At 36.9% G+C, this 16,201-nt stretch overlaps 1 protein-coding gene across 2 annotated transcripts; it reads left to right on the plus strand.

Moving 5' to 3' along the window:
* The first annotated feature begins 646 nt into the window (after positions 1 to 646).
* ing3.L (inhibitor of growth family member 3 L homeolog) lies at positions 647 to 15,478 on the plus strand. 2 transcript variants are annotated; one of them, NM_001086811.1, is made up of 12 exons: positions 647 to 727; positions 850 to 921; positions 3,216 to 3,316; positions 3,851 to 3,916; positions 4,318 to 4,414; positions 7,209 to 7,280; positions 9,380 to 9,499; positions 12,677 to 12,834; positions 12,949 to 13,133; positions 13,803 to 13,998; positions 14,252 to 14,290; positions 15,057 to 15,440. In NM_001086811.1, the coding sequence occupies exons 1-12, from the start codon at positions 700 to 702 to the stop codon at positions 15,171 to 15,173; spliced, it is 1,251 nt and encodes a 416-aa protein (NP_001080280.1). In that variant the 5' UTR covers positions 647 to 699; the 3' UTR covers positions 15,174 to 15,440. The 2 variants fall into 2 exon arrangements, with proteins under 2 accessions (NP_001080280.1, XP_041440885.1); XM_041584951.1 differs by having other exon boundaries at positions 656 to 727; positions 850 to 914; positions 15,057 to 15,478.
* The last annotated feature ends 723 nt before the right edge of the window (positions 15,479 to 16,201 follow it).

Consider the following 16,201-nt stretch of genomic DNA (forward strand, 5'->3'; position numbering starts at 1 on the left):
ATATTATGTAATGCGAATAATTCACACAGTGTGAAGTATCTATTGTTACAAAGAATCTGTCCAACCAGCGCACATACTAGCAAACCTCCCAACATTTTGGAAGTAAAAAGGGGGGGGAAAAATGTTTTTGCACGTAGCGCAGCCTTTTTGACCACGCCCCTTTCTGTGACCACACCCCTTAATTACAAGGTTCATTTTACAAAATTTGGCAGGTTATGAAAGTTTTAAAATAATTCTCCTTATATAAACTTTTTTTTTTTTTTGTGTCTCAAAATTGTTACAATGTATTTTATTTGCACCTTTTAGCTGTTCTGTGCTCTCTGCTAAAAGCCAATTAAGTGACAAACTTTGTTTCTTTATCTGGCTGTTCAGTGCAGAGAAAAATAGGGATTTTCCAGTACAAATGAGGGACTGCGGGTTGAGCTGTGAAAAGAGGGACTGTCCCTCCGAAAAAGGGACAGTTAGGAGATTTGTACTAGGGATACCGCGTCTAGTTTAGAACTGAACAAAGATACCACAACTCCCATACTTCCCAGCGGCATTAATAGGCGTTAACGTCGGAAGTGTGAGCAGACAGCGCATGCGCCAAACAGAGCTGCCGGTTTCCTTGTTCTATTTTGCAGCTCCTGACTCGGCGCCATATTGTCTAGGCAAATAGTCATCCGTTGCTGACGCCTTTGTGTCCGTGAAATCGAAAATATGCTGTACTTGGAGGATTATCTGGAGAGTGAGTTTGCTATTCGTACCATGAACACGCTATATAGCGTGCTACCGCTTTAATCAGCCACAGGAATGACGCCGCCTATTAACCGCCCTCTCCCCCCCTCCCTCCCTCCTGTCTCTCTGCAGTGATCGAGCAGCTTCCCATGGATCTGCGCGACAGGTTCACGGAAATGCGCGAGATGGACTTGCAGGTGCAGAGTACGTGAGCGGCTTTCGGCTCTTATCCGACAATTAACGAGTGTGTCTGTGTGGGCTGGTGTCTCATCTCCCCCGGCCCGGGAACATGTGGTTGTGTTGGTGCCGGCAGCTAACAACCATATGCATCCAATGCAGTACTGAGGTTGATCTCTAGGAGGAAGTACTGATGCGTGACACATGTCATTTTCACGTCAAAACAAATCGCATTTGCCTGACCATGTGCTGTAGTATTCTGTTATACTGTGCAACGGGCAGGCTATATCAGATACTCAGTATTTTGATTTGTAAAATAAAACGCAGTCTACAGTGTCTGTTAATAATTGTTTCCCTCAGACTCCTAGTATTCAAATGGGTTCTCAATAAAGTTAATATTGTTTTGAAAATTCAGACTAGAGCCAACATGAATGTAGCTCATGACTAGGAAACCTACATTGTTTGCCACAGACCTGCTTTGCTTTGTTGATTTGCTTCAAGCAGAGCCCAAGCCCCATTTAACATTAATGAGTTGCAATTGCTGAATTGAGAATAAATGGGATAATGACATGGAGTAAAGTCCAAAAAAAAATTGTATTTGTGAGTTTACCGCTTCTCCAGTGTTTGCTGTCCCCTAAAATGTATCTGTGTCAAGTGCTCCAAAAAGGGACAGTATTTACATCTTAAAACGTTGTTACGTGCCGAATATTAACTTTTCTACAAAAATTGTGCACAGGTCCAGTTTACTTGAATACATTACGCTTCCTTTAAATATTGAAAAAAACAATTAAGTATTTCCTTTTTACAGCAATGAATGGCGGAAACTGGAAAACTGGTTGAACCTTTTCGTAGTGGCATTTTAATATGTAACTTTTTATGCCTTCTAACGCAATCACAGGACAGTGACTGGGACCTTTGCTGCAGCTATTAAAGGGATCCTGTCCTCGCAAAACATGTTTTTTTTCAAAACACATCAGTTAATAGTACTGTTCCAGCAGAATTCTGCACTGAAATCCATTTCTCAAAAGAGCAAACAGATTTTTTTATATTCAATTTTGAAATCTGACATGGGGCTAGACATATTGTCAATTTCCCAGCTGCCCGCAGTCATGTGACTTGTGCCTGCACTTTAGGAGAGAAATGCTTTCTGGCAGGCTGCTGTTTTTCCTTCTCAATGTAACTGAATCTGTCTCACTGGGACATGGGTTTTTACTATTGAGTGTTGTTCTTAGAGTTCTTAGATCTACCAGGCAGCTGTTATCTTGTGTTGGGGAGCTGTTATCTGGTTACCTTCCCATTGTTCTTTTGTTTGGCTGCTGGGGGGGGGGGGAAGGGAGGGGGTGGTATCTCTCTAACTTGCAGTAAAGAGTGATTGAAGTTTATCAGAGCACAAGTCACATGCCTTGGGGCAGCTGGGAAATTGACAATATGTCTAGCCCCATGTCAGATTTCAAAATGAAATATAAAAAAAATCTGTTGGCTGTTTTGAGAAATTGATTTCAATGCAGAATTCTGCTGGAGTAGCACTATTAACTGATGCGTTTTGAAAAAAACATGTTTACCAACCTCATGATATTAGGTCCTGGGGTGGCATACAATCTATTTTTCAATAATGTCCTTAAACTTTGGTAAGGGAATTCATTTTACATTTTTTTTTAAAGTTCTTAAACCTAGATTTGTTTTAACTTCTACATATAACTGCATTATATGTAAACAATAATAGGCAGCTGCATATTTCCAATCCATTAAAAGAATAAAAAAAGATGTTTTTTACATATCATGCATCTTTATTTTAGAGGGTGTGTGCTACATTCCCTATAGTTTCTTGGATGCAAAAATTTGCTTTTATGCTCATAGGGATAAGAATAGCGAAGATTAGGGATACTCGCCTCCCCCCCCACCCAAAAAACCCAGATCAACCACCATACAATATATATAGCTTTAAACTTTCTCATGGAAAGCCATCTGTTGGTAGCCTCACCAAACAAAAATGTTACCATCCTCCTCTGTTTGTGCCAGTTGTGTGTGAGTATGTCTGAGCAGGTATTACGTGTGAGAAAGCTAAATGTGTTGTGTGCTCCAATTTTCTCTGTGCTGGAGGTCATAACTTCTGTATGCGTAGTGTAGGAGGAATATTGGCTATATGAATATGTGCGTGTACAGGTGCTTTTCAAAGAAAATAAATTGCGTCACAAGGAGGAAATCAGCATACAACATCAATTAAAGGTTTCATATCAACAAGCCTTTATATTCACAACAAAGGTAATGTTGAAGATTGAGGTTTATTGCTTGAGATTCCTAATCGATTATTTGTAATGCAGATGCCATGGACCAATTAGAACAAAGGGTTGGGGAGTTTTTTATGAATGCTAAGAAAAATAAACCTGAATGGAGGGAAGAACAAATGGCTTCTATCAAAAAGGTAAATTATTTTGTATCTTTCACAATCTGTTTATACAGATGTATCAAACTATGAATTTATTGGCTGCACAACGGGAAATTTAGTAATATTAATTAGAAATGTAGAATGTGTCTAAACTTTTACCTCTCTGCAGTATTATTTGTTGGGTTTACACTTCCTTTAAATGTAAGCAATTCATTACATAAGTTGTTATTTTGGCAAGCAGAATAATCATTTTAATTCTAAATATTTATCTGAAAATATATTTATGTATATATTTTTACATAGGGCTACTTAAAGGACCAAGAACATGAAAATGTTACAATATTTTATTTTACATTTAAAGGCTGGTTCTTAAACTTGAAACTTTTATTTAATAAAAGGCAATATGTTTGCCCAGGTCCAGTAATCCATAGAATATAATAAAATGTTTGCTTTTGAATAGGTGACAAATCAAAATGCTTCACAGTGGTTGGTTGCTATGAGCTACTACAGCAGGCCAAATTTAGTAACCTTTATTACATACGCTCATTTGAATTATTTATTTAATTGCAGGATTACTTCAAAGCTTTGGAAGATGCAGATGAGAAAGTTCAACTTGCAAATCAAATTTATGACTTGGTAAATACAACATTTTAGAAACCTGTTGAAATAGTTTTTTGACGTTAGCAGATGACTGGGATACATGTGTAGCATATGAAAATAATTGATTTTAATTGGTCATATATTTGGGAGTTTGTGCTTGGGGTGTTTTGGTTTCTTAACACATTCTGAAGAAAGCAGTAGTTGTTTTATTCATCTATGGTACATTTAACCTTACTCTCAGTCCAGACATCAGGGGATCCAAGGGTGTCTTCATTTCTGGAGGAAGGGAAACAAGTTTGTTTGGGGATGTGTGCGGTGAGGACTCAGAGATTTGGGAGGTTCAGTTGCAAGCAAATCCTTCCAAAACAAGCACATACCCAAAACACTAAACACAAAAATATTTTTTGCCTAAATATGTTATTTGGACTCTTCAACAGGTGGATCGACATTTAAGGAAATTGGACCAAGAGCTTGCTAAATTCAAGATGGAATTAGAGGCTGACAATGCAGGAATTACTGAAATATTGGAAAGAAGTATGTATTCTTTGGACTTTATTTTGTTGCTCAGAGGCTTTTGTAACCTTTAAAAAAACACAGAAAGAATAACAGTCATGAGTTTTTATAGTGTATTTCATGGTTTGTAAAGGATACCAAACCTCAAATTTTATGCTGCTTTGCTGGCATAACACTTGTCATTTAGACAATACAGAAATACATTGTGCTAAGTTTAATGTATATCGTTTGAACAGTAATATATATATGGCAGTCTTTTAAATATGTCATGCCAGGTGTTGCCTGTATATATATATATATATATATATATATATATATATATACAACAGATCAAAGCAAATTTTAAAATAAATCAGAAATTATATATTTCGTGCAAAATATAATTCATATTTGTAGTATACATATATATAATGTGGTTTCTAGGGGGCAGATTTATCAAGGGTCGAATTGAAATTGAAAGGGAATTGTTCAAATTCAATTTTTTAAAAAAAATCAAATTAGATTTTCGAGATTTATCATACCCTGGCCCTTTAAGATCTCAAATTTGACTATTCGCTGCCAAAGACTTGCCGAACTGCTGTTTTAATTATGGGAGACGTCCTGGGATCAATTTTGAGTTGTTTGCAGCCTTCCTGACATTCAAGTTTTTTCGGAGAAAAAACTAAAACCGAGTTTTTAAAACTCAAATTCATTTCATTTTTTTAATAAATTTCGATTGGTCGAATTTCAAGTTTATGGGAGTTTTTAAAAACTCTCATGAATTTTAAATCCGACCTTTGATAAATGTGCCTCCAGGAGTCTTATGTAAATAGTTCACAGAAATTTCCATAGCTAACACTTAAGGGCTATGCAAAAGAAAAAAATGCATTTGTGACCACAGAACACAAATTGCAAACTATACTTTATGTATGGGTGAATACAACAAAATGAGATCACAAAACATGACAAATGGCCAGAAACCCATGTCAACAAACAAATTGTTGTTCCTTTGTTTTGCATACAACAGATTGAAAAAAAGCTAATCACTGCTTGGTTGCTATGGGTTACTGCCCAGGTGCAATTTTGCCAGCATTATTAAATGGGTGTTCATTCATAAAGTATAGTTTGCAAAAATATATTGTTTGTGCTGTAGCAGTGATTCAATTGATTCAGGCAGGAAGGTATTTCTAGTTACTTTGTCAGTCACAGCAGGCGCCTTATCTCTAGTGAAATATTTTGCCAAGTTTCGCTATGAAAATGACGCCCATAAATTTCAATGTGCGGAAAAAAATTTGTTGTGCGGCAAAAAAATGCTGTCGCCCATAGACTTAAATGCATTTTGGCAAAGCAAAATGGGTCAGATTCGCCCTTCACTACTTGGCTGCTATTACCCTTAGGCTGCTAAAATCATTTAATCATAACCAAACACATACTGGATTATTTTTCAAACAACATGGATTTATGCTATTTTATTTTACAGCAAGTAAAAACTGTACTCTCTTATTCTTACAGAGAAAAATGTTTTGCAGGTACAATTAAAAGTTGTTGCTAGGAAATATACCTATACACTCATCCTAACACCTTCATAGATTCATTAAATACAAGCAGGCTTAATCCCTGCAGTGGTCCTTATAATATGGCCGTTTGTTTGCTACTTTGATTAACTGAGAGAATGTGATTTTGAATTAATTTCATTAGCTTATATGTAACAACATTGCAAGGAAATGATAGAAATATTGAATCACTTTTCACACAATTAAGTAATTTTGTCTGAACTCTTATATTATGGTTGTTATATGGTATTGCAATTACCTTAGATAAAATTAGATTTTAAATGAATTTTACTATTTTAATATTGCTGTACTTTTGCAGTCATTTGTATGTTATCTTATAGACTATTGAAATTATCCTTGTTAACATTCAATACAACTCTATGTTTATATGATTGATAACGGATGCTAAGCTGGATTTTACCTGACAGGGTTACGAGTAGGAGGAAACACGTCATCGGTGATGTGAACTCCCAATGCTTTTTTAAATTAAATGTTTGTAATACTTACCTATGACCATGAGTACGTGTGGGATCACACGAAACGCGTTAGGAGGATTGTCTGGTAAATAAAGCTGCTTTAAACTTCACCGCTGATCAGTTGAGTGCACGATGCAGGTGTATCATACTGTCTAGGAAATATACCTAAACTGAAATGTTGACAAATTTGTTGCCGCTCAATGGAAGCAGTTGGTGACAATCGGTTGGCAGTCAGAATTACACCTCTGTTTTCTTTACTTTATCCAATATGTAGAGGCCCATTTATCAAAGTTAGAATTCATGTGAATTTTTTTTTAATGCGAATATACTCACAATCCAACTGGGAGGTTATTTAAGAAAATTTTTGAATGTGTAATATTCGATCTAATGATTCCGACCCGAAAATTCAAATTTTTTTGATTCGTGCAAGTTTTTCTCCCGAAAAAAACCTCTGTCAGGAAGACAATTAACATCTCCAAATGTCTCAACAGACCTCTGCCATTGACTTATAAATGACCTCGGCAGGTTCTAAGTGGCGAATATTCAAATTAGAACTGTTTCCATGATCAAAGTGTGTAAAACTTGAATGTGTGAATTTTGTCACTCGAAAATTCGAATTTACTATTCGGCCCTTGCTAAATCTGCCCCCTAATGTTGTTCATTAATACATATTTTTGGCTTTTTTGCCCTAACTGGTTGTGCATTCAGCTTATCTGAAACTGAACAGTCAGGATTCCTCTTGGTTATCTGGAATGTGTTGTAAGCTTTTGTCGCATGACTATTGAGTAACCATTCTGTTTGTTACAGGATCATTGGAATTAGACACTCCATCACAGCCTGTGAATAATCATCATGTTCATTCCCATTCCTCAGGAGAGAGTAAGTTTTTTTTTTTTTGTTTTTTTTTGTTAGCTGGATGTGATGTTACATAATGCATTTTAAGGTGTAGATCACACAACAACTCTGAGTTTGCCATTTCTGAGCAATCCTCACCATTGCCAACATCTGGCAGAGCAGTTTTATTTATCTATTTGTGTATATAACTTTATTTAAAAAATTCTACTTGGATATGCAGCACTTTAAAAATACACACACAATGGACAAATATTTTAAATAATCTCTGTATACATTTCCTTAAGTGCCTTGCAGTAAGTGATGCAGTAAGAAGGAGTTCCTCCTCTGTAGAACTTACCATTTTAGTTGTTGATTAACATACAGACACACAACAGGAGGGCAAATATGAACAAAGTTTTCAGAAGTGACCTGGACTAGATAATGTTCTAATGATCCAAACATAGGGTACACCTTCTTTAGAACAGATTAAGGGTTATAAGCATTAAAAAATTAGTTTTAAAGGGGAAGGAAACCTCGTCGGCGCTAACCCCCTCGCCCCTCCCGTGTATTACCCCCCCCTGGCCTACCCCTCCCGCTGGGCAAATGCCCCTAACTTGTTACTTACCCTTCTGCGCAGGTCCAGTCCAGGGAGTTCACAGGCGACATCTTCTTCCACGCGATCTTCTTCCTCCTTTGACCGGCGCATGCGCAGTAGGATCGCTTCGCCGGTACGATCTACTGCACATGCGCGTGACTTTTGGCGCATGCGCAGTAGATCCGTACCGGCGAAATGATCCTACTGCGCATGCGCCAAAACGCCGGTCAAAGGAGGAAGAAGATCGCGTGGAAGAAGATGTCGCCTGTGAACTCCCTGGACTGGACCTGCGCAGAAGGGTAAGTAACAAGTTAGGGGCATTTGCCCAGCGGGAGGGGTAGGCCAGGGGGGAGGAGGGAGGGGGGTTAGCGCCGACGAGGTTTCCTTCCCCTTTAAGTGTTTTCAATTAATGTATTGTTGCCCTGGTAAGGCTGGTGTCTTTGCTCCAGAAACACTTCTATAGTTTCCATAAATAAGCTACAATGGGTTTATATACCTTTGTAAGACTTAGCCCCATTGTACTCTACAGAGCTTGTTATCTGCTATTTATCCTGTGCCATTTAGCCATATTTCAGCTTGAATCTCTGCCCCCATGGCTACCCGCCAGCTTATACACAAACTATAATAGTATTTCTAAAACAACACACCAGTTTTACCAGTGTAGAGCAGCAATACATTATATTTAATTAGTTTAAAACACACTCATTTTTTATGTTGCTTTAAAACAGACTTTTCTACCACTGAGTTGAGATAGCATTCCAGAGGTAAGCAGCGACAAAGTAGAATGTTTTCAGATGAGAGCTGAAGTTTGTGTGGTTTGTCTGAAAAAAAAAAAAAAATAAATTGCATATTGCAATTGTGTAGGACGGGTTATATCTAACTTATGGAGGTATTAATTTGACTAGTCTCCTTGCGGTTTTCTGCACTTTCTGTAAATGCTATAATTCTGTAGACCTCCAAGTAAGATATATAACATTACAGTATTCCAGATATAAGTATGGAAATCATTAAGATATAACCATGTGCTGTTGCACATAGTTGTTTTCTCCGCTGCTGTATACACACACCGGCAGGGAAAAGCTGATCTGCTGCCTTCCGACCTCCTATGTGTATTCGCTGACAGGCAGGAGATAAGCCCGTTCACAAACTCACAGAGCAGATTTCCGTTAAACACATACAAATCCACTTTGCATGTCTGCTAAAAGGTATATACACCAGAGGGAAGATATCCCATTTCCAATTAGGGACTCTTGTGATATGCAGGCAATTTATTAGCTTATCTGGTGGTGTCTAGTGTCATGATTTTGTTTTGTTAACATAGCAATTTGTTTAGCCATGCAGAATGAGCCTAAACTGGTTATTTTAAACTCATCCTTTGGTGGCTGCTGGCCCACATCCATAAATTGTGTTTGGACCTTGGATCTAGATCAGAAGTTGTTTTTGGTGTTTTACTTCAATTGCAGAAGCGCAGTCGGGCTTATAATTTGTGAGATCATGGGTAACATTGTTTTGTTTAAAATGCAATAAATATGAGGATTTTTTTCTGCAGAGCGGAAGCACATTCCATCATCTCATCATTCAACAACCGATCATGTACCAGAGAAAAAGTTCAAATCTGAAGCATTGTTGTCCACTCTAACTTCAGATGCTTCTAAAGAGAACACAGCAGGTATAATTCATTCACAAGGTAGCATTGTGTTATATGGATTGGTTAACACTGCATTGAAATCAAAAGTGTAAAGGAGTGGTTCACATTGAAGATAGCTTTCGATATGTTATAGAATGGCTTCTTTTCAGTTGGCCTTCATATTTTCTTTTTTTTTTTTTTTTTTTAATAGTTGGAGTTATTTGCCTTTTTATTCTGACTCTTTCTAGCTTTCAAATGGGGGTTGATGACTCCACCTAAAAAACAAATACTTTGTAAGGATTTGTTACAACAGTAATCTTTTTATTCAGGCCCTCTCCTAATTATATTCGAGTCGCGTATTCATATCATTGAATGCTTGCTAGGGTAGTTTGCAACCTAGCAACTTTTTATGGGGAAAAAACATTCCACTTAATCTGTTTATACTGCCCTCTAATGTACTTATAAAGTGTAATTATGTCCCCTCGCAAGCGTCTTTTTTTCTCCCCCTGAGAAAACAGCCCCACAGTCTATCTGCATAATTTAAATTTTACTCCATTTTGCCAGTTTAGTTGCACATCTCTGCACTCTCTCCAGCTTATTTATATTCTTCTTAAAGGAGAACTAAACCCAAAAAATGGCTAAAAATGCCATATTTTATATAATGACTTTATTGCACCGAAAGTTTCAGTTTCACAATTACAACAATGATTTAGGATTTTAAACCTGTCACAGGGTCACCATTTTGGAAATTATGGGACATTCACGTGTTCAGTGGGCTCTGAGCAGCTGATGAGAAGATAAACTTAGGGGCTATCACAAATTATCAAGCAGAAAATTCGGTTGGCCTGTAATATAAGATAATGCTACAGGGCAGATTATTAAATCCTGATGCTAGTTGCACTGGTTTCTGAGCTGCCCTGTAATAATTATCTGTATTTGTTACTAATCAGCCTTATATTATGACATTTGTATATACTGTATATTTTTAGTTGGTCCCTAAGATCAGTAACAGAACATGTGTAGTGAATCAGCAGAAAAGAAGATTGGGAGCTTCTGAGGCATCTTTGGAGACACAGATCTTTACTGCTAAAGGACTGTGGTTTCCTTGGACTGGTACAGAAACCCAAAACATAGTGTACAACATTTCTAGCTACTTCTTTAGTTAAGCTTTAATTGTCCTTTAAAGTGACACTGACACAAACAATTTTCTTTTCACAATGCTATGTTACAATAAAAATTACATATAGGTCATGTTGATAGTTTTGTGCTGATAGCTCTGCTTTTGTAAGTAATTATTACTTGAAGTTCCTAAACCTGACTGTTTTGCCAACCTGTCTGTCCCATCTCTGTCAGTTAGAGTTTCTAATGCTTACCGACTACTGCTGCATAAATATGGCAGCCCCCTCATAGAGGAACATGGGGGTAAGAAAAGTAACGTAAAAGCATCAGGCAAATACTTTTATGGCAAAATTATAAATAGCATTCAAAGATAATGTCCGAATAAATATAATTCTGGTGTCAGTATCTCTTTAAGGAATGGTGCCCAAAACTGCTCTGTATACTTAAAGGAGAACTTAACCCTAAAGTTAAAAAACCCTACCCTACATAGACCCCCTCTCTCTTCCCCCCCCCCCCAGGCTAGCTGCTACCCGGGACAAATGCCCCTAAGTCTTTACTTACCCCTCCACGCAGATTCTGTCCAGCAGAGTTCACAGGCACCATCTTCAGACGTTTCAGTAATTTTCAGAATAAGACCGGCACATTGTCAATTTCCGGGAGTTTCGTCGAATGCTCAGAAAATTGCTCCAACTGAGCATTTGCTGCCGGCATCATTCTGAAGATTACCGAAGAGAAGAAGATGGCTGCCTTGAACTCTGCTGGACAGAATCTGCATGGAGGGGTAAGTAAAAGGGTAGCAGCTAGGCTGGGGGGGAGGAGGGAAGTGGTCTTTGTAGTGTAGGGTTTTTATATTTAACTATTGGGCTGAATTCTCCTTTAAGGTATGCAGTCGGATGATATTTGTCGGGCCACTACAGGACATTCACCTTTTCGTTCTTAAGCCACTTCAGTATTACAATTTCCTTGTAGTGACCTGCTGAGAAATTCAATTTATTGCAATTTTTTTATCAGACTAAACATTTTTTACTGCATTTTGAACCCTCCATTCATCCTTCTATTCTAAAAAGTCACAGGTTGTGTTATATATGTATGGGGGGGGTACTTAAACCCTGTTGTCTGTTTAGAGAAGCCAGATTAAATAGATTGGTGTTTCTTGTTATTTAAAATACTTTGGTTTGTGCTACTGCCACAAAGAAGTTATCTATGGTACCACTCAACATAAATATTAAATAAATGAAGATACAAGAAAATATAATAGAAAAATAATAAGAAGGAAAACACTCACAGTTCACCTCAGTCCCAAGGTGCAAAAACCAAAAACATTGTATCCAAAAGATGTGAGGGTCTCCAAAAATAAAGAAACAAATGTAAAAAGTAGAAAATTTATTAGGACATGAAGACCTAACGCGTTTCGTGCCTATAGGGGCACTTACTCATAGACTTATGAGTCTATGAGTAAGTGCCCCTATAGGCACGAAACGCGTTAGGTCTTCATGTCCTAATAAATTTTCTACTTTTTACATTTGTTTCTTTATTTTTGGAGACCCTCACATCTTTTGGATACAATGTTTCTTGTTATTTATCCCATTCATACATTTAAGCTCCCCATAGACGCGACGATTCTTCTTGCCGAACGACCGATTTTAGGGAAGCCTGACCGATCCTTCGAAATTATCGTGCGGTTAGTGGGATTCGAACGATCGTACATCTTATGATTTTTCGGCAGACATCTGTCAGGAAATTGATCGGCCAGTTCAAAAAATCTTTGTCGGTCCCAGTGCAATCTACCTATGTTTGCAGGGCCAAGCAGGCAGCTCCCCTTTGTTTTCCTGGCAAATTGGTCTTTTTAGTTGATGGTAAATTCGTACGATCGTTCTGAGAAGATCGTGGTCTCGCGATCAGGATCTGCTCTTTTAAAATCTCAACATCTATGGCCAGCTTTAGTTTATATTTTCTTAATGGAAAGGTTTTTCTTTTTTTTGGCAGTGCATAAATAACAGCTTCAAATATTAAATAATTTACTGTGTAAAATTTTTAAGAGCAAGCAACATAATAAAACTTATTTTCTGTGGCTATAATATCTTCTTTTTTTTTTTATAGGCTGTAGAACTAATCTATCTTCATCTTCTACCAACAATGTCTACAATGTGAATTCTTCCCAGCCATTGACATCATATAATATAAGTTCCCTTTCCACTGGAGCTGCAGCAGGTGCAATTACCATGGCAGCAGCACAGGCAGTTCAGGCAACTGCACAGGTAAATATTGTATATTGACGTGAGTCATGTGTGAATTATACAATTGTGAAACATTATTTATTGGTATACAAATGACCCGTGTTATTTGTTTGTGTCCAATTACTGTGTTCTTAGATGAAAGAAGGGAGACGAACCTCCAGCCTAAAAGCCAGCTATGAAGCCTTTAAAAACACTGACTTGCTTGGGATCTCCTTGTCTAGAGATTCAGCTAGCTATTCATCATCAGCACTGGCATCAACATTAACTCAGACATTAACATCATCTGCAACCACAGATTCAAGAAGTGGAAGAAAAAGCAAGTGAGTTACTTTGCCTTTTGAAGCAAGAGTGCTGATCCTATACTTAAAGCTAAATATATTTATATAGCAGATTGCAGTTCACCTCACACTTCTTAGTTAATTGTTCTCTAATTTCATGTTTGCAGTACCTTGCTCTCCATCAGTATCTGTCAATTCACATTTAACCATTGTCTATAGAAGAAACTATAGCGCGGTAGAGTATTGGGTGCAGAGTAGCTCGAATTCATTTGCAGTTTATAGATCCTTGTTAAGTGCTGCTTTTGACAGTGATTGGAAAGTGGAGGCTCAGTGTTGGCTTATATTGAGAAACATGGAGTTCCAGAGATAAAGGGCCATTTAAGTTAAAGGTTTATGATGTTTTTGAAAAAGATTTCTGTATTGGGATATTTTACTGTAGATCTGAAAAGTGTATGATGCTTGATTTTACAAATAATATGCCTCCAGAATGGTCTTCTGTTACTAATGTAATATAAATCTTTCTGATTCCAGGTTCTGATAAAATCTGACTTTCGTAAAATACTTAATAGTATAGTAAGAGAATGTAAATGCTCCTTTTTTAAATATTTTGATGTTATATCTGAAACAGTTGCTAAATTGTTGTTAAATTGCATTGCAGTTTCTACAGCAGTTTTTGCATCTCTTATTGTAATAATGCCTTTGTATTTTAAGGAGCAACAACAAATCTGCGAGCCAGCAGTCTTCCTCTTCATCGTCTTCCTCTTCTCTCTCATCATGCTCTTCATCATCTGCTCTAGCACATGAACTGTCTCATCAACAAACTGCTGCTATTCCAGAGTCTGATACTAACAGCCAGGTTGACTGGACTTACGATCCTAATGAGCCTCGTTATTGTATCTGCAATCAGGTAATTGTTTTTTTTTTAATTTATTTATTTATTTATTTTCAAACATTTTGGTTGCATTGGCTAATACAATTGAAGGTTCATTATGTTTTAAAAAACATATTTTATTTAACTGAATATATGAACCTGATTCATTAGTGTAACTAATACGTTTTAATGTTTAAAAACTGTTTCCATTAATGCCACAAATATTTATATTTAAGCCATATAATTTTCATTATTTACTCTACACTAATTGCAATTTTTTTCTTGCTAGGTGTCTTATGGCGAAATGGTAGGCTGTGACAACCAAGATGTAAGTATTCAAATATTACTACATAGCTTGTTTATAATGAAAGGTGACATATTGTAATTATTACTTGTTTAGTTAGCTGTTTCCATATAACCTTTATTGCCAATAGATTTCATATATTTATGGTTAAATGGGACTTTAATACCTTTTAACCTTTTAGTAGCACCTTTAAGCGAGTCTCCTTAAATGGAAGTTGATTTCAATGCAGGATTCTGCTGGAGGAGCACTATTAACTGATGCATTTTGTAAAAAAACACATTTTCCCATGACAGAATCCCTTTAAAGGAGAAGGAAACCCTTTTGTAGAAAACCTCGTACCCCCCACCCCACGTAGACCCCTCCTCCCCCAGGCAAACTACCCCCACCTGGGGAAATGCCCATACTCGATACTTACCCCTTGTCGCAGATTCTTCCAGCGAAGTTCCACGCCTCCATCTTCCGCATCCTCGGTAAGCTGACTGGGTGATCGGCAATTTCCGTGTAATTTTGCGCATGCGCAGTTTTCGCAAACCGGCAAACTGCTCCAACTGGGCATGCACAGAAATAATGATCTCCCAGTCAGCTTACAGAGGACGTGGAAGATGGATGTGGTACAGGGTTTTTTGCACAAGGGTTTCCTTCTCCTTTAAAAATTGTTAAATACTGAAACAGTACCCAAATATTTCAGATGGTGTGCATTATTACAGCAGTATAAAGCTGGTAATTCTCTAAGCTATTAGATGTGATTATAATTCTTATATATTTAAAAATGTATGTATTTATTTTGCAGTGCCCAATTGAATGGTTTCATTATGGATGTGTTGGGTTATCAGAAGCTCCAAAAGGCAAATGGTACTGCCCTCAGTGCACCGCTGCAATGAAGAGAAGAGGCAGTAGACATAAATAACATTCCTTGTATCGGTTCAAAATGAACTTGCATATTATACCCATTTTGTCTTGCCTGACAAGTAAACTGACATACATGTTCCATGTTGCTTGTTTTCATGTAAGATACATTAAGCACCACAGTAACCATAGTGATGACCACCATCGCAATGATTGTATTCAGTTAGTAACTACACTGGGCATTAACATTTTGTCCTTATAGGATTTCAATAAGTTTTTTTTTTATCTTGTGAATATTATATATTAAAGAGGTGTCTCTTGCACGGAATTCCAGGCTGTTACATATCTAAATATAAAAATGTCAAATCTCTACTGCAAAATACTGATTTGTTGTAATTTGTAAGCTACAAATATACATTCTTCAGAAACAATTCAGCTCGCTGAAAGAAGTAAACAATATACCTCTTCTGCTGGATTGGTGACCGAGTTTGGATACATGGCAGTTCAACCTTCCTTATGTAAGGTTTAAACCGGCAATGTTAGTATTTGTATTTTGCTACACAAACGTTTGTGTAGTCTCGTTATTAATATGAACGGTTTTATACCACATGTTATTTTTCTTTGCAAGTAGTTCTTTATATAGTTAAAATACTAGAAAAAAAGGACTAGCATTACCATATTCTTCTGAATATTAGCATTTTAATGTTTTAAAAATACACCATGAAGTTATTTAAAGGGATGGTTCACCTTAAAGTTGATTTTTAGTATGTTACAGAATGGCCAATTCCAAGCAACTTTTTAATTGGTTTTCATTATTTATATATTTTTTATTTATTTACCTTCTTCTTCTGACTCCTTTCTCGCTTTCAAATAAGGGGTCACTGACCCCATCTAAAATGAATGGCCTGTAAGCCTACAAATGTATTGTTATTGCTACTTTTTATTACTCATCCTTCTATTCAGGCCCTTTCATATTCAAGTTTCTTATTCAAATCAATGCTTGATTGTTAGATTATTTAGATTACCCTAGCAACCATCTTGCTGAAACTGCAGACTGGAGAGCTACAGAATAAAAAGCTAAATAACTCA

This window comes from Xenopus laevis, chromosome 3L, assembly GCF_017654675.1.
Source record: "Xenopus laevis strain J_2021 chromosome 3L, Xenopus_laevis_v10.1, whole genome shotgun sequence".
NCBI classification, from domain to species: Eukaryota; Metazoa; Chordata; class Amphibia; order Anura; family Pipidae; genus Xenopus; species Xenopus laevis.